Source organism: Excalfactoria chinensis, chromosome 25 (assembly GCF_039878825.1).
Source record: "Excalfactoria chinensis isolate bCotChi1 chromosome 25, bCotChi1.hap2, whole genome shotgun sequence".
NCBI lineage: Eukaryota > Metazoa > Chordata > Aves > Galliformes > Phasianidae > Excalfactoria > Excalfactoria chinensis.
This window is the reverse complement of record NC_092849.1, coordinates 154,358-181,806: the sequence shown is the minus strand read 5'-3', so window position 1 is coordinate 181,806 and position 27,449 is coordinate 154,358. Positions and strand designations below refer to the sequence as shown.

Genomic DNA, 27,449 nt, shown 5'->3' with positions numbered 1-27,449 from the left:
CCTGATTCATATTATTTTATTTTATTTTTGGGGGAAACCCTGCTCAATGGTTCTGAGAATACGGAGATGCAAGGAGAAACAACAAAACAGTGAGAGTGCTTCTGGGGGGAACCTAAAAGGAAGGCGGAGACTGATGACCAGTGCCACAGGAAAGGAATTATTGGACGCAGTTGAAAAGCAAATCAACCCAGCTCACGGCTGGGCTGCTGCCTCCTGTTGCTGGGGATCCCCACTCCTCCCAGCTGCTCGTTCCCTCCCCACACATTTTCCCTTGGAGCTGTGTGTTCCTCCAACCCTCAGGGCCCTGATGAGCCTCTCCTGCACCAGACCAGGTCCCTGCTCCCTGGGATGGAGGAAGCAGCACTTCTCAATACTGCAATCATCATCTCCTTCCAGCTTGATGGGGGTCAGAGAGCCTTCAGAGAAGCTGGCAAGCTCCTGCTGGCTTCACTAGCTCACCAAAACCACCCTCCACTTCCTCACTACGTGCAAACTGCATTCCAACCACAGCAGCTTTAGCTGAGCCCAGCAAGTGTGAAGACCCTTCTGCAGGAGGTCTCAGGCAGACCTTCCCAAGGCCAAAGCAAAAACCTTCAAGCTCAAAGGGGATCACCTGCAAGGCAAGCATGCACTGGAGTGCGATCCGATATCTCTGTGCTGTGGGGATGAGCTGCTTGGGCACCCTGTGGGTTTGCACTGCCTTCTGCTCCCACCACCTCCTGAAACTTGGAGCGATGCATTTAGGAAGAGCAAGCTTTGTAGTTTTATTGGAGACAGCCAAGGCTTGGTGTCTCACAGCTGCTCTGAGTTCCTGATTAAAGCATTTAACCAGATGAGGTTTAACAAAAGCAAGTGTAGAGTCTTGCACCTAGGTAGAAATAATTGCATGCACCAGGACAGGCTGGGGGAAGACCTGCTAGAGAGGAGCTCTGCTGAGAGGGACCTGGGTATCCTGATGGGCAACAGGTTGGCCATGAGCCAGCAGTGTGTCCTCGTGGCCAAAAAGGCCAATGGCATCCTGGGGTGCATGAAAAAGAGCGTGTCCAGCAGGTCGAGGGAGGTGATCCGCCCCCTTTACTCTGCCCTGGTGAGGCCTCATCTGAAATATTGTGTCCAGTTCTGGGCTCCCCAGCACAAAAAAGACAGGGATCTCTTTTGGAAAGAGTCCAGCGGAGGGCCACAAAGATGGTGAAGGGCCTGGAGCATCTCCCCTACGAGGAGAGACTAAGTGAACTGGGTCTGTTTAGCCTTGAGAAAAGAAGGGTGAGAGGGGACTTGATCCAGGTTTATAAATACCTGAAGTGTGGGAGCCATAGTGGCGAGGCTGGTCTCTTTTCAGTGGTGCGTGGGGACAGGACTAGGGGCAATGGGCTGAAACTCCAGCATAGGAAGTTCTGCACGAATGTGCGCAAGAACTTCTTTACAGTGAGGGTCATGGAGCACTAGGACAGGCCGCCCAGGGAAGTGGTGGACTCTCCTTCTCTGGAGATATTCAAGACCCGACTGGACGCCTACCTGTGTGACGTGGTGTAGGGAGCCTGCTTTGGCAGGGGGTTGGACTCAATGATCTCTAGAGGTCCCTTCCAACCCCTACAATTCTGTGATTCTGTGAGGGTATCTCTGCTGGTGGTCTTCCCATGAGAAATGAGGTGCCAGTCCTGATTGAAACTTCTTGCAGGAGACGTACTCCCAGGAGCTACCTGTCCTGTGGACTGCAATGTTTAATGAAGACTGAGCTCTGCATGAAGGTCTTCTGGGAGTGTGAGGAGCTCTCTGCTCGGCACAAAGCCCTTCTCACACTCAAGGCTTCCTGCCATGTGAACTCACTGGTGCAGACATTCTGGTACCACTGCAGTTGGGATTCTCTGAGGGAGAGAAAAGACAACTTCCCAGGCATCCCCCTGCATGCAGGCCTGGCCAAAATGTTCCACCAGACAGAATCACAGAATTATCACAGTTGGAAAAGACCTAAAAGATCAGTCCAACCATCACCAATACTTCTCAGCTAAATCATATCCCTCAACACATCTAAACGTTTCTTGAACGCCCCCATGGTCGGTAAGCTATGGTCTCACTCCTGTGTGGATGCGCTGGTGGTGCTTCAAATCAGAACTGCTTTCCAAGCTCTTCCCACACACAGGACAATTATAGGGTCACTCTCCTGTGTGCATGTGCTGGTGCATCTTCAATTCAGAGCTGCTTTTGAAGCTCTTCCCACACTCAGTGCACTTAAATGGTCTCTCTCCTGTGTGGATGCGATGGTGGATGGTGAGGCTGGAACTGTTTTTGAAGCTCTTCCCACACTCAGTGCACTTAAATGGTCGCTCTCCTGTGTGGACGCGATGGTGGTCGATGAGTTTGTAAATGCTTTTGAAGCTCTTCCCACACTCAGGACACTGAAATGGTCTCTCCTCAGTGTGGACACTATGGTGGCTCTTCAATTCAGAGCTGCTTTTGAAGCTCTTCCCACACTCAGGACACTGAAATGGTCTCTCCTCAGTGTGGACACGATGGTGGCTCTTCAATTCAGAGCTGCTTTTGAAGCTCTTCCCACACTCAGTGCACTTATATGGTCTCTCTCCTGTGTGGACGCGATGGTGGTAGTAGAGGCTGGAACTGCCTTTGAAGCTCTTCCCACACTCAGTGCACTTATATGGTCTCTCTCCTGTGTGGACACGATGGTGGATGGTGAGGTTGGAACTGTCTTTGAAGTTCTTCCCACACTCAGTGCACTTAAATGGCCCCCCTCCTGTGTGGACACGATGGTGGATGGTGAGGTTGGAACTGTCTTTGAAGCTCTTCCCACACTCAAGGCACTTAAACGGTCCCCCTCCTGTGTGGACACGATGGTGGTAGGCGAGTTTGGAACTGCTTTCGAAGCTCTTCCCACACTCAGTGCACTTATATGGTCTCTCTCCCGTGTGGACACGATGGTGGATGGTGAGGTGGGAACTGCTTCTGAAGCTCTTCCCACACTCGGTGCACTTAAAAGGTCTCTCTCCTGTGTGGACGCGATGGTGGTAGCTGAGGTGGGAACTGTTTTTGAAGCTCTTCCCACACTCAGTGCACTTAAATGGTCTCTCTCCTGTGTGGACGCGATGGTGGATGGTGAGGCTGTAACTGTTTTTGAAGCTCTTCCCACACTCAGTGCACTTATATGGTCGCTCTCCTGTGTGGACACGTTGGTGTGTTTTGAGTTTATAACTACGTTTAAAGCTCTTCCCACACTCAGGGCACTTGTACAGTCTCTCTCTGCTGTGGATACACTGGTGGGAAGTGAGGCTCCCGCTGTCCGTGAAATTCTTCCCACAGTCAGAGCACTCGAAGGCTCTCTCTCCTGTGTACGTGCACTGCTGCCCAGTGGGGTGGAGTCTCCATTTCATGCTCTCTGCAGAATCACAGAACTCGTAACGCCTCTTTGCTGAGTGCATGCACTGCTGGCTAGTGATGCTGGAATCCATTTTAAAGCTCTTCTCACACTCAGTGCACGGATTCCACTTTTTCATCCGGCACGCATCCTTGCTCCTGGTTTCCTCAGGCTGCTTTGGACCTATGGTGAAGTCCACTGGGTTCCTCAATGTCATTCCCAGATGCTTTCCCAGGGGCTCGTTGATGTGCTCACTCTGACCTTGCTGCAGGCCTTCCTGGGCATCCCTTCTGATTTCTTTCACAGAGATGCGATCCCACTGTATTTCTGCTACGCAACTTCTCTGCAGAACCTCCTCTGTATTTTTGATCCCATCAGCTGCTGGATGACAGAGGAAATCCAGCAATAGCACACGGTGCCCAAAATCAAACACAGGCAGAGAAGGCTCTTACAGCCCCAACATTCCCCTTCCCTCCACCACCTCACCTGGGCTGAGGTCTCCTGGCATGGCCTCAGGGCTACGCACATCTGGAATCCATGGCTCTTCCCCTGCTTCAAGCAGGGAGATCAACACAGGCTTGGAGGCTGGAAGTGGAGCTTCAGGGAGAGAAACAGGGAACAAGAGAGCATTAACCTCATGCTGCCACAGTGCCTGCTCAACAGCTCCACTCTATGTCTCTTGCCAGGGAGAAACCACCATTTGGGCCTGAATGATACCACACCTACAGCTTCCCTTGGAGAAAAGAATGCTTTTTCGACTCTGCACATTGTGAAGGGATATTTTTTCCTTTCAAATTAACTTTGCAAGAGATTACTTATTTTCTTAGAAACTACCACTGGTCAAGGCATCAAAATGTTGATGGCAATTGCATGGAAAATCCTCAATTCAATAGCAGTATCCAGGGAGTCATCTGTGAGCTGGAGCTGGTGGCACCATGCAACACACAACACAAGGGCTGGTTTTCTCCCCCTGGCTGATGCCTGCATGCCAGCACTGACTCTGCAGCTTTGATCAGAGTGCCGTGCATACTAATCCCTTCTGAAACTCATGCTTCTCAGTATCTCCTTTCTTGCTGGCACTGTGGTGTTAGTCAATATGTAGCTGCATGGCAATTATTCAAGGCCCGGCTTGCAGAGGCTCATTCTGCACAGCCAAAGGTGTCCTAACAAGGAGGGAAGGCAGCCAAGCTCTGACCCAGCGAGGCCACACACTGGTACGTCTCCAGCATCACGTCCCGGTAGAGTACTCGTTGCGCAGGGTCCAGCAGCGCCCACTCCTCCTTGCTGAAATACACGGCCACCTCCACAAAGCTCACGGGCTCCTGCAAGCAAAGAGGCTCCTTGCTGGGAACAGCCAAGGCCCAGGCAAGCAGCTCACACAGGACAGAAACTTCCATCCCAGCCGCATCTCTGTCCCCAGCACACACATACGCTGGCTGAGGGCACCTCCCTCTTCCCCTGCATTCACATCCCTGGCCCCTCGGCCTCTCCTGTCCGCTTCCCCAACCCCTACCTCAGCTGGATGTGCTGCGGCCATTTGCTGCTCTCCTGCAGCCTGCGATGATCACGGCTGGAAGGCAGAAGTTGAACTGGAACCTGCAGGGAGAAGAGAAATGGCAGGGGAGCTGTGAGGGAATGCAGCAGTCCCAGTCCCAGCTCAGCCCTTCTGCAGGGCACTACCTGGCCCTGCAGAGGAAGACAATGAGCTGCAGCACAGGAAACAGTCTGGCTCAAACAGATGAACTGTCACAAAACTGTCTCAGACTGGGAGGCAGAAACAACTGGTAGCTGACACTTAGTTCAACAGCTGAGACTGAGATGGGGACTTAAGACAAAGCATGGCAAGGAGGCAGTCATCTTACCCCAAAACAGAGAGCAGCCCAAGTGCCCCTCCAGCTCTGCTGCACAGCAGCAGGCTGCACCACAGGATCTGCCCTCGAGCAGGGCTGTCTCTGCAGCTCACACCTGTACTGAGATCCCTTGCAGCTTGGCATCAAGACTCCTTCTCAATACAGATCTTCTGTAAGACACCCGTGGTTACTTTGGAGCTTTCATGTGTTCTCTAAGGTTCAGCCTTAGAGGGACCATGCAGGTTTGATTCCTTCTACACAAAGCCCTGACCAAGCCTGGGACTAGGAGAGGATCCAGCCACATCCTAGCTCCTTACCTCTGTGGTCTGAAGACATGAGAAAGAAAGGGGAACTACTCTGAGCCTCGTGACTCAATGGCAGGGCCTCCTGTAGGTGTGTGTGTAACCCTACCCTCTAAGCAGTAAATAACCAAGTGTATCCAGCCACCTCCGATCCTGTTAAGTCACTGTTAAATCACTACAGCATATCCCTATTATATCAACAAATATAGTCCTGCTTCTCCCTTAGGAGCGTGTGCTGTGTTTGGATCCACCTGTGACCAATGGGCAAAGTCTGAAGGGTAGCAAGAAGGGAAACAAACCGATGACAAGAGACATGAAGCGCATCCCAAATTCTTCTGTGAATGACTGCTTATTGTCTACCTTAGCTGCAGTTAAGGAAACTGAACAGTGATAGACGAGGAATGGGAAAGGGGAGTTTTATTGGAGGTCTGAGTGGTGAAGGAAGTTGAGGACATACAACAAGGACAGCCTGTGCCAACTGGGGGATCTTTTGATTGACTGCAAGCACACCTAAAGGGGACGGCTACCCAGGAAAGAGCTGCAGAAATACTGTAAGAAAATGGTACGGCCATCCAACCATCCAGCAGGAGGTGCAGAAAAGCACCTGGTTCATGGAAGAGCACTGTGAATGCAGCCCCCAACACACAAACACAGCGAGCCTCAGCGCAGATGGCAGCTGCCAGCAGAGCAGCCTGCTGGAGCACCACCTCTACAGATCAGTGAGGGGAACACCTGGTGGCAAATGGATTAAATCCTCTGGCAGATGTCTGTATATCCTCTCAGGAGTGGAAGCAGCCTTGGGCTTGCTGAAATCAACCAAGCCCTCAGAAAAGGGTTGGGAAAAGTACTTTGTGAAGGAGGCTGAAGTAGTTCTCAAAACCACCTCCTGCTGATGTTACCTACAAGTGATGATGGCTCGCATTCCTTGGGTAAGGAAGTGCAAAACGTCAAGGAGTCAACTGGATGGTACACACTTCTCAAATCAATAGGACGGCTTACTTAAACACGTAAATAAATCCAACCATACGGAGATCATTTTTTCATCTCCTGAGAGCGTATCTAACAGCACTGCAGCCTGCGACAGTCACAACCACCACCAGCCAATGCTGCGCTGGTAATTTTAACTGAACCATGAAGGCAAATTATCGAATAGTAGCAGTGCTATAACAGAACAATTAAGGCAATAAACAACCACGTGGTTACAACAGCCTTGTTAAGCCGTTGTTAGAGCACTCCAGGATACCTGCATTACATCAATAAATACATTCCTCCCTCTCTCTTCAGCTGAGCACGCAGACTGCGCTCACTGCCAGGGGACGCTCTCAGCAGCGTGTGCCCTTTGCAGAAGGCAGCCTGGGCTGTGCTTTACTCACCTGCTGCTGCTCGGCCGTGCTCTCAACGCATGCTCCAGTCAGCCCACAGGCTGCCAGCTTCTCATCGCCTGTTCCAGAGCCCAGCGCCGGAGCTGCTGCAGATGCTGAACGTGCTCAGAGCACACAGCTGTGCGCTCAAGGCATCTGCAGCTGCTGGGGCAGCCTGAACAAAAGCCTTGCGAGGGATTTGCACAACCCCAGCTGAGCCATCAGGCAAGAGCTCAGCAAATAAAAGGTAACGCCATTTCAAGGGTCACCAGAGGCAGATGTTGCCTGCAGGGTCCCCGAAGGGAAGCTGGGGGCTGCCGAGGAGGAGGAGCAGGGGGAGTGGACATTTCCTCTTTTAGGCTTCACATTAAGATACTCTAAAGGAGGCATCGTGGAGTTTAAAGGTTCCATCAATCCATGCGTGCAGAGCTGCAGAGCTAGGTCGTCTCGTGTCTCCCATGGCCCAGAGGAAGAACTGCAGTCCCAGCTGCGCTGTGTTACAGAGATCCAACCAGGCAGCAGTGAACAGTGAAGCAAGAAGCAGAGGCTCTGTTGGAATTTAGAATAAAGGGGGATAATTAAATGTAGTTTGTAGAGGAATGATCTAGTTAGTTAGAATAACAAGTAATGGAAACAATGGGTCTGGGAGAGCAGGAAGGATGCAGATAAGGGGTGAGACCTCAGGAAGACATCAGGCAAGGAGGAGATTAGAAGTTTAAATACCAAACGAGGAGCTGCATCTCCCTAATAAGATGGGCAATAACAAGAGGAGGTCTGCATGCTAAAGAACTACTGAATATGTATCAGAATTCCGAGAAATCACCGACTATGTATGAGGTGTACCTATATCTGTGTCACGATTTTACAAGTTGGTGTGCAGGTTTGGTGGAGCTATCCCCCTTGCACTTGGTGCCGTGCAATGCTGGAACCAATCTCTGGATTATAGAGTTTGATTTCCACAAGTCATGGCAATCTCCGGTACAGCACCAGAGGACATTCTGTGTTGAACAGAACTCTTGCAATGGAACCGAGCTGTGGATAGGAGCTTTACGCAGAAGCTGCTATAAGAATATGAATTTCCCCAGATCCTTGTCTAAGGGTCCTAATATGTCTTCTGTGCAGCGACTGCATGGGGTTCTGTGTGGGTTTGTGGTCTGTATGGCTGGCTGTTGTAGATTCCTGTGACAAAACCAGACAAAGACTGGTTCTGTACAGACTGGGAACAGTGATACTTGAGAGCAGCTCAGCAGAGAAGGACCTGGGGGTCCTGATGGATGAGAAACTTAACATGAGCCAGCAGTGTGCTCCTGCAGCTCGGAAAGCAAACGGTGTCCTGGGCTCCATCAGGAGAGGGGTGGCCAGCAGGGACAGGGAAGTGATTCTCCCTCTTTACTCTGCTCTTGTGAGGCCCCATCTGGAGTGCTGTGTCCAGGTGTGGAGCCCTCAGTACAAGAAAGAAGAGGAGCTGTTGGAAAGGGTCCAGAGGAGGGCCATGAAGATGATCAGGGGACTGGAGCACCTCCCCTATGAAGACAGGCTGAGGGAGCTGGGCTTGTTCAGCCTGGAGAAAAGAAGGCTGAGGGGTGACCTCATTGCAGCCTTTAGGTACCTGAAGGGAAACTATATCCAGGAAAGGAGTAAACTCTTTGAAAGGGCTGATAATAGCAGGACATGCGGAAATGGATTTAAGTTGAAAGAGGGTAGATTTAGGTTGGATGTTAGGGGGAAGTTCTTTACTAGGAGAGTGGTTAGGCCCTGGAACAGGCTGCCCAGAGAGGTTGTGGATGCCCTGTCCTTGGAGGTGTTCAAGGCCAGGTTGGATGGGGCCCTGGACAACCTGATCTAGTAAACATGGAAGTTCGGTGGCCCTGCCAGGCAGGGGGATTGGAGCTTCATGATCCTTGAGGTCCCTTCCAACCCAGGTCATTCTGTGATTCTGCGCAACAGTTTCTTACTCAGGCTTATAAGCTCACTGAAGCAACAGCTCCAGAACTCCTAAGTGCTGCTCAGAATGTTAATTCCAAGAAATAAATAAATAAATAAATAAATAAAAATAATAAAAATGCCCAACTTTTATGGCACAAAGGTAGGCTCAGTTAATTAATACAAGAGGAAATACACACCTGAGAAAGGTACGACAGAGTAGAAGAGATAGCAAAATACCAGCAGTTCCTTAGTGTTTGCTGCTAAGTAAGGTTAAGCAGCAGGCATCCTCTAATGCATAGCACAGACTAAGCGCTTGCACAATATACACTGAAGCCAAACTCTTGAAAACGTCCCAATTGGGAACATTCCTCTCAATATACAACTACCAAACAATTTTCTGAGCAAAGCTTACACACAAATCAAGTACTTAATCTACTTAAAACCATCTACTGCAACATTTATAAACACAGTACTATCTGCTATGTCATCTGCCAAAAGCATCCCAAAACACAGCTTGCTGGATCCTGCACAGCAACACTGAAACAGCAACAAATGCCATTTGGCAGAACTAACAGAGTAAAATTCCTGTTACAAAACGCAATTCCATACTCTTAAGGGCAACTATTACACTCTTAGTTTTGATTACTGTGAGTAACATGTAGGAAATCCATTTATCTATGAATCAGAAATTAACTCAAGACCAGTAATACAATTCCTGTATAAACCAAAAAGACCTGCAACAACTGGAAAGTGCTGTAATACGTAGTTTATATCATTCATGGAACTGATAAAAAGTTAAGGCTCCTACCAGGTATGGAGATACAGCTGCATTCAACAGTTCCGCCCTAATAGTTTATGATGCTGACATATAAAACACTGAGATACAATTCTGATTAAGACATACTAAAAACAGTTCCTTCACACAACACTCGTATGATGGAAATTATAATTAGAATACTTCCTAGATGAGAACCGTCTTTAACTTCTTGCACTTGCTGCACCTGCGGTTCAGCCACAACTTTAGTGTCCTGATCAGAAGTCACAAGCTGTCTGCTTTTTGGCTGCTCAGAGAGAACTTTCCTGGTCACTTTTGTAAGCTGTGGAAATACAAAAAGATTCCATAAGTGGTGGTGGGCAGTTCTGAGAATTCACAGCCTTACCCCGATGTAGTAACACAGCGATTCAGCCAAAAAAACTCTGACACAGTCAGTAATGTGTTTGGGGAAAACCTGGTGGCAGAGGGCATGCATAAAGCTTCTAGTGGTTGGCAGCCTTTGGAATGCAGATGAGTAGCAAGCAGAACACTTACATTGCACTTACATCTCACCTTAATTATTCAGACTGCTTTTCAGACCATGCCTTCTTTACACCTCTTGGTACATTTATTTAACTTATTGGAGCATTCCAGTCACAAACCAGCCTTTGTCTTCTACAACTACTCTGACAATCGCTTAATCTTCACAAATTGTAGGAAGCTGTTACAACACTTGTGCTATATTAGGAAAGCTCAACAAGTTGTTTTTCATCATCCTAAAATGCTATTTGATTTGGCAAGTGGAGAAGTGAATAGAGTTGGATGTCTGAGTGGCTTAGCTTTGAAATTTGAGGCTATTACTTAATACTGTTATTTTAGGAAATACTCAGTCGTTAAGAAAAGGAAAAGCTTATTGAAATTATGAAGTCTCAAAAGTAAACACTAGGAGGTAAATCGGGGTAATTTTAAAATATTTCTTCTCTATACAGACTACAAACAAGTTCTGATACACTTTTTCATTTATATATTCTCCTAGAAATAAAAATTTGGCAACACGCTGAAGAAAACAGTACAGTTACACTCCATAGTTGTATGAACTCCTTTTATGGTACCTGGACTCCTAAAGATACAAACATATTCCAGTCAATATATGGCTTTATACCCTTCCAGTGAATCCACGCTACATTGTATTTTCTAACGGACGAAAACAGAAGTTCCTCATGCAACTGGTTTTGTAAGAAGTCAACACATCAAAAACATGTTTTTGAGAGCAAAATACACACTACATCACTCAAACACCCAAACTTTGGTTTGTTCCATTTGAACATCCCACCAGCTCCTCTTCAATGAGAAGCTATTCGTGTATGGGAGAAATTAAATACACAAGAAAAGCAAAAGAAAAAGAAATCAAGAACTGCCCTGCCCCACACATTCACAAAGTCTAAATTGGAGGAAGTCTGGAATTCATTTGGGATGCTTGTATTTTATTAAATAATTGAAAGTTATCCACTGGATGAAAGCAATTTTTTGAAAGCAAACATTAAATGGCACAATTCTGTGCTGTTCAAACCCACGCATGGGAAGCTGTGTGCACATTAACAAAAAGAAGGTGTCTAGGCTTCTTGCTAAAAGCTCCTGTTAATGCTCTTTAAAGAAATTGGTTTTAGCCTCTAAAATTTCAGATATATTTTTTTTTCTAAAAAATTACAATACTTATGCATTTTGTGTTCATTCCACACAATCTACATTGCTGTTTACGCTAACTGTGGGCACGTGCCTTAGTCTACATCCACCAGCCAAACCCTACAGAACCTCTGCTACGTTTCAGTCAGTAATAATGTCGTACGCTTTGTATGTTGATCCCCAAATCAATGTACTTCTTTACATGTCTCTGCATCACCTGATTATCTTACATTCCCATTCCCTTCTAGGTTCAGCATGTTCTGGGTATGCAGCATTTGCATCAGTACTTCTTAAGTCCACAGACTGGGGCAGGAAAAAAAACTTAGATCATGTGATGCTAACAAAAAGAATAAAGTTCCAGTACACATATGCCCTGTAAATCTTTGGCTGAGCAGCCATCTGTTGTAGGCGCTAACAGTTTAACGTTGTAGGCGCTAACGTTAAGGGTTTGAACCATGGAAGCACACAGCAACAGCCATCAAGCACAAAATATTCAGCTAAATCACTAATTTTGGCTGAAGGTAGGTAAGTTGATAGTCAACTTGACAGATAACAGATGACTGCAATATTCCCATTACTGGTGGTTTGCGTGAGAAATTTCAAGTTGCGCTAAGAACAGCGCATCATTCTACTGATCTTCATAGGTTCTTCAGATGAGCTTGCACATGACCCTTATCACAGACTACATTTGGACTGAAGCTCCAGGTGACTGTTCAAATTGCTCTCTTATTGCTTAAATGTATTTGATGTGATACGCACCACACTAAAACAAGTGACCTTGTGGAAAAATATTTTGATAAATATATGGGTTTTGCACTACTGTTAAGTTGAATTTCCATCATTAAGGACCAAAACGTTTCTTCAAACAAGTAAAATACCATTATAACCTGCTTAAAGCAAATATTCAACCCACCTTTTAAGTTCTATCCTTTCAACAATGACCAGCTATTGCCTTTCTACAGGTGGGCAAACAATACTGAAAGATCCTGAATAGGGGAGTTCCCTTAGCAGTTATGTGCATTTAGTATGGCACAATGCTTGTAGTCCCCAAGATGTCAGTGCTCTGCTGTAAAATCCCATCCACTGTGCTATGCTTCAATATGACTCCATGCACTGAGCTGGAAAGTTGGGTCTCATTCATGTTTCCGCCATTTGCCAGTCTCTTACACCTGCGTGACAGTAGGCTTCCATGACTATCATATCAGAGTATAAAGCGTCTATGGAAAAAAAAAAAAAAAAAAAAAAAGCAGTGTTCCTTCATATAGATGGGAAAAAATAAACATAAAAACCCTAAAATAACTAAGTGGTAAAGGCTACTGACAGGATGTTTTAGCAAGTTTTTCATTAATATTGATACTACTATCAATATCTTCATACATAAAATTATTTACAGAAGCAAGAGTCAGTCTTCGGTAGTTCTAGCAACTACAGATGAGGACTGACAGTTTAGAAGACAGTTTATCCTCTCTTGATGGCAATTTAATAGTCAAAATCTCAAGTTAAATGTGGCATCTTAACACAGCAATAAACATTATCATTTCACTGAAGAGGAGTGAAAGAACAGATCAATGCAAACCACTGCTCCTTTGGACTGGAGGGGAACAAAAAGAGCCTTAACACAGGGCAACTACACTGCCAAGTACCTGCAGCAAGACAAGCCCGGAGCTCAAGACCCCTCATTCTCCACAGCACTCCATACCTGATTCTGCTTCCAAAGGGTATAACGTCAGAAGTGTTAAACGAGCCTAACAGTGGAGGAAAGCTAAATTTTCACATAATTCTCTAAGAACAGCCAACCCAAATAGCGTCCAAGTATATAAAAAAAACCAAATTAATTAATAGCTGACATGGATTAAAAGAAGCTGTAGAGCAAGACAGAAGCTCCCTCCACCCACAGTATTTTTAAATATATATGGAACTACAGACAAAGAAGCCCACCAATGAGACTTTCATCAAAGCACAGGCATCACATATGATCCTAAGACACTACTCATTCATTTCTTGTGATGCTCCCACCCATTCACATTTACCTGTTACGTACAACTGAGCTGTGAAGCAACAGCCTATCCTGTGCAGTGTCCAGTGTGCTGGGATCCTGATCTGCAAATGCAAGCCCAACCTGAGGTCATGCAAATAAAATGTGCTGATATGTTTAATACAGAAACTTCACTGCTGAAGTTGTTGACCTGCTATACAAATATTAACTGTAGGTGCTTTGGTGCAATCTTCTGTAGGCTAACTGCATTCATTTCTCTAAGATGGAGCTTCTCAACAACTTTTTATATGTCTACGCATACAAATTCCAGGCTTTTAATGTACACTAGTATTTTAAATACCAAATACTGTGTACTGATTTAGATTTTTATTTTTTTTTCATTTAATGCCCACATTAATCACTAGCCATCACCATCCACATTGCCTGCCCACACTGAGGTCACACAAATTAACAACTGCACAACACCTCTGTACATGAGGAAAGCAGAAGAACAGCAGAACTGACCAGGAGCAGTAAAATGAGCTGCAAACAAAGCTAAAGCTTCCCCTGGACTGGACAGGCCAGAAGTTGGTATCTGCTAATGCCTATGGATTTCATAAAACACTTATTTTCATTTTTGTACTATTTTTAAACAGGCATATTCAGAACACTAGATTGTGACTTGAACTTCAACATATTTTAAGTAAGATACACTTTAAAAGAAACTTCCAAATATTTTCAGCCTATGTTACTTCCCATAGCCAACACCTCAATGAAGAGATTAACACAACTACCAGAAAAAGCCACGCAAAAGGCTTCTCAGATGTTTCTCCTATAACCTATAGCTCCCTGTTCTGCCATATTATTCCCAGCTAGTGAGCTTACTCTGGCGCTCCGGATACCAAGTCTGTATCTTTCTATCTTATCTTCTCTCATGTACAGATGAAAAATTACTATGCAAGGATACTATCATGCAGAATGATATGTTTCCTCGCTAATCTTCACTCCCTGCACAGCTGGTTTGCTCTCATTTAGTGGAGGGTTGTTTCTTCTTTTAAAGTATCTGTTGAAGGGAAGTGGGAGAGATTAATCTTCCTATTCCACAACTGAAGGAAGCAACAATTATCCGTGCTACAAGTTCATACGCAGCAATAAAGTTCACAAAAACTGTTGCGCTTTTACTCTGGCAGGCAACTTTGATTCTGGTACTGAAACCAATCCCGGAGTAGGATGGGAATTGGAAAAGATACCAAACTTTGCGGGCTAATGAACTCCCCAACAACTCTGCACGGCAGCCTCGTCATAAACAGACCTGTGGTTTTATGAATCGCATCTATTCCCTAAAACAAGTGAAAGCTCAACAATATCTTAACAGCAGACTCAGATTTCTAAAGCCGAGGTGCAGCAACTGATGTGCTGGTCAGCCTGTTCTAATTCTTCAAAGATATTAAGTATCATCATAGTATCGTGCGAGTTGGAAGGGACCTTAGAGATCATCGAGTCCAACTCCCGGGCTTTGAGCCCCCTGTGGAGCGAAGCGGCACTTCTACCCCTGCGCCACAGGGGGGATTCGAACCCGGGCCCTCCGGTGCCGCAAGCAGCAGCTTATACCACTGCGCCACTGGGGGCACACTTCAGGAGTCTACAGGAGATGACACGTGACAGAGTACCAACCGCTTCAGCGCTTGCTTAGAGGAAGCAAGTTACAGGTTGAGCATGAAGAATGTCAGTGTGGCAATGCTGGGAACAAGGAACTTCCTGGTTTCAATTACTGGATGTTCCTCCTCCTTATTTACCAACATGATTTTCAGTTTACCGCAAAGTTCTTTTTGCTGCTAAGCGAAGTGGCCAATATCATGCAACGCTACAGATTTGTCAGTGACTCGAAGCAGTGCAGTTCTCAAAGTAAGTATCTGCTCTTTTCAGATCTGCCTGGCAGAATTTTACAGACAGCACCTTCTTCAGAAAACCTGGAAGCTGGTAGGAGAAGATGCAGTTTGTCATTATGAATGTTTGAAAACATCACTTGAAGCTCTAAGGTCAGTTCTTAAGGCAGTTCCAAAGGTGAGGCCAGAAGTCTGATGTCCTTTTACAAGTCTTAAAACGCTTATCTTAGAACAACCGTATTGCTATTATTTAGATTTCACGTTTCAAGTCTGCAGTCAGCACCGTGCTTAAGGAACTGGAAGTCAAACGCTGGATTAAGGGCTTCCAGGACACTTAAAGAGTAATTCAAAGCACAAACAAGCTTTGAAGCTAGGTTTAAGTTCTTTATCATCATATTTTTGAAACATACAACACGTGCCTAATTCAGGGAAGTTGAGATCTGAATCCAAGGAGCTCAGATGCAAATGCATGTACATCTAGAACTCCAGGGAAGAACTAACGCATACCAACAGAACAGCTGCTTCAGTGCTGTTATAATACACTGTTGGCCAAAAGAGGTCTTGGAAACCATGACAGAAAAGGACCTACCATACCTGAGGTCCAAGAAGGCATATGTGGAACCAAATAAGTCACGGACAATTACAGTAAATATAAATAAATAAGTTCTCTTCCAAAAGGAATGTATAGAATTGACTACGCAAAGGTTATTTTAATGAACGATTCTGCAGAACTTACAAACTCGGATGAACATCACACAGGCTTTGGAGTTTGCTTCAGATGCCTTGAAAAGGATTCATTTCCATAAAATGTGCTGGTTTAAGTTCTGAAACATGTTCAGGACCAAAGCTAAAGTGAAATTAAACTACTTACAGAAGAAGCATCACTTAACTTTGAGACTGTGATAATAAGAGGAAGTCAGTGTTTTTGCCAGTGATTAACTTCTTGCCAAAAATAGAGTTTAACCCAAATAGTCCAGTGATTTTCATATTACTTTGTCTTTTGAAAGATGTCACCATCATCCATTACAAGCTGAACTGAAATCAGAAGTAACTTTTGCTTACTTTTGGGCCACTGTAGGAAAATCTGTCACCTACTGGGTGCACGTTTGTTCAAAGTTGGAGCACCCCACCTTCTCAGAGTATCACTGCAATCAAAACTACAGGTAATTCAGGTTTCGACTCGCTGTTAAAGGATAGACTGTTCCAGTACTGGAGCTCAGATTTAAGCACAATAATCCTTCCTTGCAAGTCAAAATAACAGAGAACAGACCCTCCTAAAAATTCCATTGATACCCTGAATCCAAACAATAAAACCCAGCGTTAATTAATACGATTATAACTGTAACAAAAATGCTCAATAAACTAAATTGCAACAGGCTCATAAAAATAGGATTCCCCCAGCCCAAGCCTTTTAGACAGGTACTGAAATAACTGGACAGTAAGCTTTAAACAGGAGCAGTAATACAGACTTAAGATCCTGGATTAACTCCAACAGAGGCAGTGATATTTTGCTGGAATTGTTTGCCTTGCTGCTTCAAACAGCAGCACGTTGATCATTCTCTGTCTCTATCCATCGGGCAGCAACAACACTGAATGGGAATGAAACTCAGAGATAAGTCTGACGTCCAGGTAGCAACTTCCTAAGCTTTGATACTCAGTGCTTGAAGTAGCTGTGCCCTGATGCACTACCCAGCTTTGCTGTTTTTCTAATTCCTAGAACACAAGTCAGAAACCAGCTGAATATCTCAGATCATTTTAGCATAAACCTCCAGCGTCAGGCTGTGAAAAAGCAAAGCCACTTTGGACACTGTCCTTTTGATTCATCAGTTCCTTATTTGAACAACAGTTAGAGCAAGCCTCTGTTGTGGGGCAACCTGTGACAGCATCACAACCTATAAAACTACGCTTACGCATACCAGCACTGACAGCAAACAAACCCATAAAGCCAGCAACAGACTTCACCATCAGGTTTCTCAAGCACTTTGTTAAGTTTCTGACAAGTGAGCCGTATCGAATGGTTCAATATTTTTTCCCTGATACAGCTACTATTTAGGTAACATTGCATTTCTTGAGGCTCTTCGCTGACAACCTACAATAATAAAATACTTGAAAACAGACGCAGAAGCTTCGATCTGCAGAGAAATATCTTTCATGGAATAACAGAAGTCTGCAGTTTTGTCACGTGAGCCTGTAACATCATTACCAGGACAGATGGAATTTGTTTCACAAACGTCCTCAATAAAGTATTAATACTTCTCCACTGTCACTTATTTCCAGAATCTAGCAGGAAAGAACCAGTATTAAACTGTGGGAGAATTAGTTTAAGCAAAGAGAAAATAACTTGGGTAAGAGAATCTGAAAAACATTAAATATATAGGGATTCAGAATTTAAACTGACTTGCAAAAAGCCCATCACAGCTTGACAAGGAAGCTTCAGACAAAAACGTTACATTCCACAACTGTGCTCAAAATACAGCACGTTCCTGAAGAAGTTTCACATGACTGAATCTGAAGGTCTAATTTCTTCAGTCTTTACACTGCTATCAGTTTATGTGCAGTTTTAAGAGTGTAAGCAATAAGGACTTCCACAAAGTCCCTGAGAAGCAAAGCATTTCCGAGGCCAACATCATAAGCTACCTTGGATATATGCAGACATCCATGTATCCGTCTCCACATCCATCCATTCAAGGAATAGCACCTGTACGTATGTATACTGAATTTGAGATGTCTATAATATCAAGGCAACCCCGAACAAACCTTCTCTGTAGGATACTGGGGACACCAGCTCCTTCCACACCAAAAGCCTTATGCGGATAACAGAGCTGCTGGAAGAACAGAGGCAGCGGCAATCTATTCAGCTTATGAACGAATGATTCCTGTTGTATTACATCATTCAGCTACCCATTAAGGAGCTGGACTGACAGGATCCAGAACACGCGCAGCCCAGCAAATGAGTGTTGGCAAATGAGTGTTAGAAAAGATGAAGGCTCAAAGAAATGGGTGATTCATCAGGGCGTCAAAACAGCATTTCCCCAGTTCTCTGCAATGTTCTAGGCTAAATAGCTGGCCTTGTACTGGTAACTCCATCAGACTTCCAAAGTTGGAGCTAATTGCTGTTCCTGAAACACGTAGCCAGACACAAAATACCTGCGGCAGCACACATCACAGAATGCCGTCATGGCTATCCTAATCACAACATTATGCCACATTACAGTCACACCTCATTTAGGCACCTCTGTTCTCTGCAGCTATTACTCTGTGGCCACTCTCCCCTTGGAAAGGGCACGTAGCAGCAACACGGACAGCAAACAAATGTGAAAGACCAATGAAAAAAAAACAACCAGATGATCAATTCTTGGCTCCATCGCTTCACAAAAACTTAAAGATACGTGGGCTGTGAACCAACAACAGGATGTTTCTCTCTTACAGCTCTTTGAGGTTCGCAAAATGTAAATGAATGAGTGGTACAAAAAAATAAAAAATAAACAAATAATCAACTTCTCGTCTCCCGTTTTTACAAACTTCTTCAAAAATTACTGTTCTAATTTATATTGTCAGACAGAACCTCAGAAATACACGCTGTTATAATAGAAATGGGTCTTCAATTATCCAGTTTGTACAGCATCAAATTACTTTTATAGACCAGCTAAAATATGGCTATTGCTAGTTTCATACTCACATAAAGAGCTTCAGAAGCTCCATATTTTCAGAATCTACTGTTATGACTTACTGGCTTGCCTCAATTTTAGCACAAAAAAGATAAACGCTTTGGAGAAGTTAGCCTTTACACTTACAACGAGCTTCTTCAAAGGAGCACATTACGTGTGCTTGCATTTTCCTTCTCAAGAATATCAGATACAACAAGTATTATTTTAAACCTGAAGTGTTACATCACCTTCCCCTCACTCATTTGATGACTGGGTGTACCTTGTGAGAAGCCATTCAGCTGGCTAGCTCTCGTCTTAACCACTCCAGTTCATGTAAAACAGATGTACATCATAAAACATATTAGATTCAGTACATATATGCTCTACTTAGGGGGCACAATTGCTTAAATCCCTTTCCTGAGCCTTTTACTACAATACCAGCTTTTACTCATCTACACAGCTCTCCGCACACTGTTTCCTCTTAGAAACAGAAAACTACAGAGACCACATTTTTAACAGAATGAGCATCTTACATCATAAAACAGCACCTCATATGTACACACGTGCAAAAACTGCGCTTGCCAAAGTCTGCTATTCCCCAGGCCTGAAACTGTGCTTCCTTGCTTTCTTCACGTGGCCTCTTCTGCCCTTTTCTGTGCACCAGGGACAGCCTACTTGACACCACATTTCCTAGATACCTTTACAGCCACCTCTGCATTGTGCATTGACAGAAGGATGCTGTTCTTCAAAATCAGTCAGGCTGCAGCCCTTGAATAAACCCACTCTTTCCAACACAAACAAAAAACACGAATCCAATGCTCCATGCACTCACTTGTATCATTCAGCTGTTATCTTTACAACTCTAATAAATTATATCCAGGAATCACAGAATTAAACATTGTAAGAGCCAGAAAGCAACCTGGTTTAAAAATATATATACATATATATATATAAATATATATATATATATATAGAACTAAAAGTTCTACACCCTATTACTTTGTTCTTTATAACTCCTTTATTACTACCTGTCACTTCAGAACTGTCACACACTAAGGTGGGAAATCTCTCTTTTGCATCTGGAAGGTGCATTTTGGTAGGCAGCATGCCCAATATTTAAGGATGCTCATATTGTTGAGCCAATTAAGCTCACTACTAGTCTAAAAGAAAACCACCACCAGATATGAGACTTCAGAAATACAGCAGCAGGTCTCCCCAGCACACACAGATTACACAGAGGTAAGCTGGTATTTACTTTGCGCTTCAATAAAATAAACAAAGTGGTTAACTGCACTTGAAGCTTAACATCAAAGCTGGAGATTGCCTGTGTCACTTACAGCATATCTCAAAAGAAATTCCAATCCAAACGTCCCCACAACTACCCTCCATCTTGCTCTGCACTGAACTAGATTTGAGTTCTAGCCACGTACTCAAATGCACATATGGCATACAAATCACACATGCCTTTCTACATGTGTATTTGTGTTAGAGCAAGCCATAAGAAGCAACCAACACAGAACGCACTTGGGCTGATCTCTCAGTCCTTTTAAGGCACATGTGTGTAAACACACACAGAATAGAAAGAATTACAGGGGAAAAAAATAAATCTATTCCGGAACATTATTTACAAATAAGGACCCGATTTTCTATCAAGAAAATTTGCAATCACTTGCTTAGAAATATCATAGAGGTCAAAAGCTTAGTTCTAAAAACTCATTTATACAGACTTCATATCTCAGTGACAACAAGGAATATTTCTGCTTCTCCAGATATGAGACCAACTAAACACAACGTTGACTTTGGCTATCTATATAAACCGCATACCCATAAGAACAGCAACACACGTAGCAGAATAAGACTTCCCGTAGATATTACATATAAAAAAAAGCACTGTTTTTCTATATTTGCTATGTCAGGCCATAACTCAAGTTTTCTTCTGCCGTTCTCTGCCCACAACACATGATATCCAACAGAAAACATTAAAGTCATTTTAATTGCCAGAGTGAATAAGCTGATTAGTTCCATATCTTAAGGATTAACTAGAAGAACAGATTCCAAGTCAGCAGGAAACAAGTGAAAGTTCAACTGATCAAAAGTTCCAGATCCAAATCAAAATCCCGGAGTTGTGAAATCCTAAAGTTAGGAAAAAGAACAAAACACACTCGGACCTTTTAGAAGTTATCCAGTCCTTTCAAACCTGATAAGATTTACATAAAAATTAAACCACGTGAAAGGTTAATGCTTTGCAGTAATGAGAGAGAGATACATCTCTGAGAAAAATACTTAAAAAACTCCAAATTTGCTTTGGTGGCCTCTGCAGTAAAACAGTGCAACTTTCTACACCAACGCAATACTTTCTCTGAAGTTTTCCTAGACAACTGAGATGAAAAATTTCCCTGAAATGCAGAGCTTGGCATTTTCTTCTCCAAAGAGGACAAAGGCAGTGAGAGTATTTGTATGCCTTCAAACAAATCAGGAGATGGCTTCTGTTTGACTTATTTGCTGTTTTCTTAAACTTTAGGGCTCGTTGACGGCATGCAAAAGGAGTCGAGAAAAATCACACCATCAGAAGGCAAACAACTGAAAACTTAAAAAGCACATGCAAATTCCACACAAAGTGCGGACAACGCACTGGTAAACACATCAGAAAGCAGAGCAAAGACGACTATGCTAGCTCAAAGATTCCAAAAAAAAAACCATTAGAAAAATAGCTACCGGTTTACTCTTTTTCCACTGCATCTATCAGAATCAGAAATTTAGAGGAGATCAGCAAAGAGATTTCAGCTTTAATTACAAGGTATTTCCATTTGCAGTTATGTGTTTTGAGAATGAAACCTCCAGTTGCCTGTTCTGTCACTGTATTGACATTTCTTCCTACAAAAGCCACAACTGTCTCTCCAAACTCCAGATGTACAGCATGCTACATGAAGTCTTTTTGTCAACACATTCCCATTGCACTCTGGTTCAGAGGCCAGCCTGGTTTCTTTTACTAGGTTCAGAAAGAGATGACAAAACATGCTTCCTCTGCATTTCCTTGCCTGAAATCTAAGTTCATCTGTAAAAGCCTGACAAACTGAAGTGACTGCCACTGGCTTCTTTCTTGTCTGCTTCAGCACAGTTCTGTTGATCACATTCCTGGCCCCCAAACACATGAGTGACACAATCCTTAAGGAGTCCAGGCTGTGACAGGAGTTAGCATTAGAAAATGAATGCAAACGGTACTCTGTAATGACTGGAAATATTTATGCCAAATACTACTGCCTCAAGCCTAAGAAAATTAAGTGTAATGTACAGTCACATACTCATACAGCTTTGCACCAATGCGGTTAAAGAATCCTACCTTCTCGCAGTTCTATTATTATATGGAAAAATACATAAACATGAATGAGAATATGGAAAGAGAAGTATAGGAACTTTCTCACACTAAGATTGATCCAAATTAAGGGGGGTTGGACTCGATGATCTCTAGAGGTCCCTTCCAACCCCTACAATTCTGTGATCCCGAGGTGCTGCTGTAAGAACATCGCTGCAGATTCAGACGTGGCCAACAAAACCAGGTCAGAGCCAGGCACGATGCTGGAAAACAAAACTGCTACAGTTTGACCCCAACTGTGACTCAAGTTTAAATAGCGGTTTGGAAACCAAGCCTTTCTGTGGCCATAGGCAAGCCTGAACCGCTTCACCTCAATTCCGTTACCTGCAGAACATAATTATACTTATCTGCCACGGAGAAATCTCGTACAACGTTGTTTGGCAAGCACGCATCTGTTTAAACCGCGGGCAAAGCTACGTAGCAATTTCGAGCGTCTGCACAAACTGAAACTGAAAACGACTCGGCGGCAGCAGCCAGAGAAGGCCCAACAATAACGGAATACCAGGGGCAAAACACGCTCCGTGCGGCGGCTTCCTCCGCGCTCCGCCACCTGCAGGGCTCCGGCGCAGCCCCTTCACGTCTTCGGGGCGCAGATCCCAGCGAGGGACCGGCACCGCCCGTGCCCGCCTCGCTCCAGCCGCGATCTTCGGGAAGGGGTCACGGCCGCGTCGCGGTGCCTTCGTCCTGCCCTCGCGCGGCTCCCCGCCGGGCGGCTGCCGCTCCGTTGTCGAGGAGGCCGGGCCCGGCGCCTCGCCCCGTCCCGCCGCCAGCCAGGCCCAGAGCCGGCTGCCGCCGCCTCCCCCTCCTTCTCTTCCTCCTCCTCCTCCTGCTCCGCCGGCAACCGCCTCTGGTAGGAAGATGGCGGCTCCGGGCGAGGCTCGGCTCGAGAGGGGCCCGCGGCTCCCGGCTCCGCCATTCCCCTCCCGCCGCTGAGGGCCCCCCGCGCTCACCTGTCACAGCCGCCGCCGCGCTCGGGCCGAGCCTCCACGGGAAGAAGGGGGACAGCCGCGGGGGGGATCTTCCGCCGGGCGCCGGGGCCTCTCGCCGCCGCCGGATGCCGGGAGGGAGAGAGTGGAGCGGGGGGCGGGACGAGGCGCAGGGGGCGGCAGCACAGCGGGAGGGGGGAGCGGGGCAGAAGGCGGCGGCGGGGCCCGAAACGCCTCCGAGCCCAGCCTCGACCAGCCGCTCGCACGAGAGACCCGCTTCAGGCTACCGGGGCGGTTCGGCTCCTGCTGGGTTCCGGAGCCGCGGCGGGGCCGGCTGGGACGCGGAAGGTTCCGCCTCGCTTCGACCTTACCCGGTGCCGGCCCGGCCCGGGCAGCGCGGAGACTGGGAGCGCCTGTGGGTTGTTGGGCTGAGCCGTGCCCGTCATCGCGATGGATGAAGTGGGGGCTGTGGAGCATTTCCACCGCAGCGCTTTCTCTCAAAAGTCGGATCCCTTTCTCTATATCAGTCCATTTCTTTTTCTCAGGCCTCAATTGAAGGGATGTCTTTCTTTTACTGCTAACAACATCCGCTTCCAGAGGGTGTAGGACTGATCGTGGCATGTGCCAATACCTCTGTCACTGTGATCCTGAGACAATCCCGTGTACACGAGATACATGGCGTACATTTACAAAGGCTGCACTGACTTGCGGAATCAAGCTCTATGATCCAGAGACTGGTTATGAAGCAGGTATGTTTATTCCAGCGTTGCACAGCGCCGGGTGCAAGGGGGATAGCTCCTCCAAACTTGCACCCCGACTTGTAACATCGTGACACAGATATAGGTACACCTCATGGGTCTGGGAGAGCAGGAAGGATGCAAATAAGGAGTGAGATCTCCCTGAGACACCTGGCGAGGAGTGGATTAGAAGTTTAAATACCAAAAGAGGAGCTGCATCTCCCTGATAAGATGGGTGATAACAAGAAGGGGTCTGCATGCTAAAGACCTATTGAATATGTATCAGAATTCCGAGAAATCACTGACTATGTATGAGGTGTACCTATATCTGTGTCACGATGTTACAAGTTGGTGTGCAAATTTGGAGGAGCTATCCCCCTTGCACCCGGCGCTGCGCAAGGCGGGAATAAACATACCTGCTTTATAACCAATCTCTGGATTATAGAGTTTGATTCCACAAGTCAGTCTCACCTGGGCACTGCAGGTCCTCACGTGATGGGCTGCAGACACAACAGGGCCAACCCTGTGGTTGGTTAAAAAGTACATGGAGGATACAAGCAATAAGTGGTAGGAAGTGAAAACAAACCACCAACAACCAATAACAATAAATAACCCAGTCCAACCAATAGGGGTATTTGTGTCAGCTGCTTTCTGCACCCAGGAAGTCCCAGTGTAAGCCAGGGTCCAGGTGGGAATTCTGCAGTGCAGACAGTGGTGTTTATCAACAGCCTGTGAAGGACAGAACTGGTTTTCTTTTGTTGTCTCAAAGCTTGCTTGGTGAGGCTTTTCTGATGATAAGACTCTGACTGGCGACTGCTAACTATCTAGGAGGGTGAATGGTGGGTGTTATTGTGCCATCCCTGCTTATGATTGCAAAGATAAGCAGAGACAGGACAAGCAGTCTTTTTCAGGGGTGCTGCTTGAAGGAGCAGACCACTGCAGAAGGCGAAAATGCTTGTGTCTGGCAACAGAGGCACCCCTCCTTGCTGGCTTATCTGTGGGCCAGGAATGTCACAAAAGCTGGTTTTAAACCATTTTACAAAGAGTGTTTGCCTTCAGAAGATGCTTGTTTAGACATTCAGTGTTTGTTCGAGATACGTTCCCAAAAATGCTGAGCTGTAATCCTCAAGCTTCAAAGAAGAAGAAAAAACAGCCCCACAGAAATGGGGGATAAAAGGCCCTCGCTAAAGTGGGGACTTGGGAGACAATCCCCCAAAGACACCTTTGACGGAGAATTCCTCTTCAGAAGGACCCCCCGAGGCCGGCTTGCTGCGGAGCTTCCTGGCTTTCTCCCATCCCCTGCGGTGATCAGACGAGTTCCTGAGATCAACGGACCTACGGTGCACCTCGCTGGACACACGGTGGTGACTCTTTTGCTCTCTACAGACTCCTTGCTTATTTTTCCTACTTTTACTATCGCCCACCTTCCCTTCCCCATCTCCCTAAAACGGCTGGGAATTTAATAAACTGCTTGGACCAACGTTTGAACCGTTGCTTCTTAATCTCACGCGGGGTATACACATATCAAAGAACCTTGCCTCCCTCCTACAAATTGGAGCGAAACATCACCCCAACAGCACCACCCCCAACATCATCCCAGCATCACCCCACTGGACCACCAGGGAGCAGTGGACAGCATTGGGGTGCTCTCCATGTCTTATCATAGGATCATGAGATGGCCTGCACTGAGAAGAACCGTAATGATCATCTCGTTTCAGCTGGTGCAGCTGGAGGCCATTCCTTCTCGTCCTATCACTGTTCGGCAAGAGAAGAGACCGACCCCCAGCTCACCACGGCCTCCCTTTGGAAGTTATAGGGAGCAATAAGGTCTCCCCTGAGCCTTTTTTGTAGTGAGGGGCCCAACAATGAACACAGCACTGGAGCTGCAGCTGTGGGTCTCATCCGGCCCCATGGACTCGTGGTGGTCCAGGTGGAACAGCAGGACTCTGTTTCCTCCTGAATCGTGGGGGTTTGCTCTGCTCCCCATCCGAGACAGCCAGGTCAGAGAGCAGGGAACCTGTCAAGAGCCTTTTTGTCACCCTTGTTCTCTTCACATCCCTTGCCCACTGCAGCCTTTCGCTTCCCTGAAGCTGCTCTCCACAAGAACTGCTGGAAGGGTCCGAAAGCCACAACCTCCAGCCCTGGGGTCAGGATTTTTTGTGACAGGGATGCACCGTTTGCATTTTGTCCCATCCCCTGAGTCTCCCCGGCTCAGCAAAGGGTCACAACCACCAAATTGAGGGGAATAATAGGTATGTATTTATTGAGGGCTTTCTTAACAACCAATTGGAGGTAACATTGGGTAATGGGCTAATTGCAATGAGAGGCCGTTAGCATAGGCCACGGCTGCTTTGATGAGTCAAAGAATGAAAGAAGACCAAGAGAAAAGACAGAAAGCAGGGAAGGAGGGACAGAGAGGCAGCAAAGCGAGGCGGTTCAGCGCCCGTAGATCCAGCCACGTCCTGCTGTCGGGTGCGGATCTTCCGTCTGATGGGCCGTCGGAGGTTTGTTCTTCAGCTGACAGCGACTCCCGATGACAGTCCAGACCGATTTCCAACAAGTCCAACGTGGTGGCACTCAGCCGCCTGCCAGCACTGCCCCACTGCTGTGCCTGGGGGCAGGAGCACAGGACAGGCCCCTTCCGTGGGGACAGAGCCCTGTCCCCTGCCCCAGCACGCAGCCCCGAGCTGGGAGGGGTTATTGAGCTGGGCGGTCAGATGGGCAGCAGCCCATCACAGACCACACGCAGGGTCCTGCTTGCAAAGTACGCCACGGAAGCGTACATTGGCTGGGGCAGCACCCGCGGCAGGAGCCGATAGAGCAGCTCCTGGTCATAGTGCCGGGCGTAAAATAGGGCAAAGCCCAGCACGGCCACGAGCAGCAGCTGGAGGCAGACCAAGATGAGGCAGATGGTCCTGTGGGGCAAAAGAGGGGTCCTGGCCATCAGCCCACTGATGGGAGCCCGGCTGCTGTCGGGTGGGCACCGGGCAACGAGGGGATACTCACTGCATCCAGAAGGAGAGCCCACGTCTCCTGGCCCGCTCCTTCTTCTCCTGTAGGTGAAGATGGGGCAGGGATGGTGGTCAGGGCCTGCTGCGCAGCAGGGCTTCATGCAGGACTCGGGAGCCCAGCAGCACAACAGTCCCCAGGGAGACCACTGTTGGATGGGGTGAGGGTGCCGTGTGTTCTGCCCCTTACCAGCTGTGCCTCCACCAGCTCCGGCAGCACAGCCCCAGGCACGCGCTCTACCTCCAGCTCCATCTGATGCTGCCGCCTGTGGGCAACAAGGCTTGGTTGGAGGCTGCCGGCCTCTGTCACCGCGGGGGCTCCCCAGCAGCGTGTGCCCACCCCAGGGCTGGGACGGGGCCGCTCTGCCACACCATGCAGGAAGCAGAGCCCCATCCCCAGCAGCGCTGCAGTCCCATTGCTGCCCCAGGTGTGTCAGAGACCCCCGTGTGCAGGCGTGGGCTGCAGGGTCCCATGGGTGGCTCCCATGCACTCACCAGGCACCCTCCAGCTCCAGCTCCTCCCGCTCCTCTCGCAGGCGCTGTTTCTCCCGCCGCAGCACCTGGCAGACAAAAGGCTGAGCTCCATGTCCACAACACGGGGGTGGGCAGCCCCGCTCCCCTCGCCCCTCCACACTACCTCCATCTCCTCGCTCC

At 46.7% G+C, this 27,449-nt stretch overlaps 1 protein-coding gene across 3 annotated transcripts; it reads right to left on the bottom strand.

The window, feature by feature from the left end:
- Window positions 1-23,762, bottom strand: LOC140262584 (uncharacterized). Of its 3 annotated transcripts, none has more exons than XM_072357014.1 (5): window positions 23,075-23,762; window positions 4,881-9,903; window positions 4,563-4,689; window positions 3,854-3,964; window positions 1-3,748 (listed from the first exon to the last, which is right to left on the bottom strand). In XM_072357014.1, exons 2-5 carry the CDS (start codon window positions 4,902-4,904, stop codon window positions 2,154-2,156), a joined length of 1,857 nt encoding a protein of 618 aa, XP_072213115.1. In that variant the 5' UTR covers window positions 4,905-9,903; window positions 23,075-23,762; the 3' UTR covers window positions 1-2,153. The 3 variants fall into 3 exon arrangements, with proteins under 3 accessions (XP_072213115.1, XP_072213116.1, XP_072213117.1); XM_072357015.1 differs by having other exon boundaries at window positions 4,881-4,963; window positions 23,075-23,761; XM_072357016.1 differs by lacking the exon at window positions 4,563-4,689 and having other exon boundaries at window positions 4,881-4,963; window positions 23,075-23,761.
- Window positions 23,763-27,449: the final 3,687 nt, after the last annotated feature.

Bases quoted from the DNA above. Each gene is read 5' to 3' on its own strand.
- LOC140262584 (XM_072357014.1), bottom strand. From the start codon at position 4,904: ATGGCCGCAGCACATCCAGCTGAG. The intron at 4,690-4,880 runs GTAGGGGTTGGG...CTTTGCTTGCAG, and splicing joins CCGCAGCACATCCAGCTGAG to GAGCCCGTGAGCTTTGTGGA. The intron at 3,749-3,853 runs GTGAGGTGGTGG...TCTGTCATCCAG, and splicing joins GCCAGGAGACCTCAGCCCAG to CAGCTGATGGGATCAAAAAT.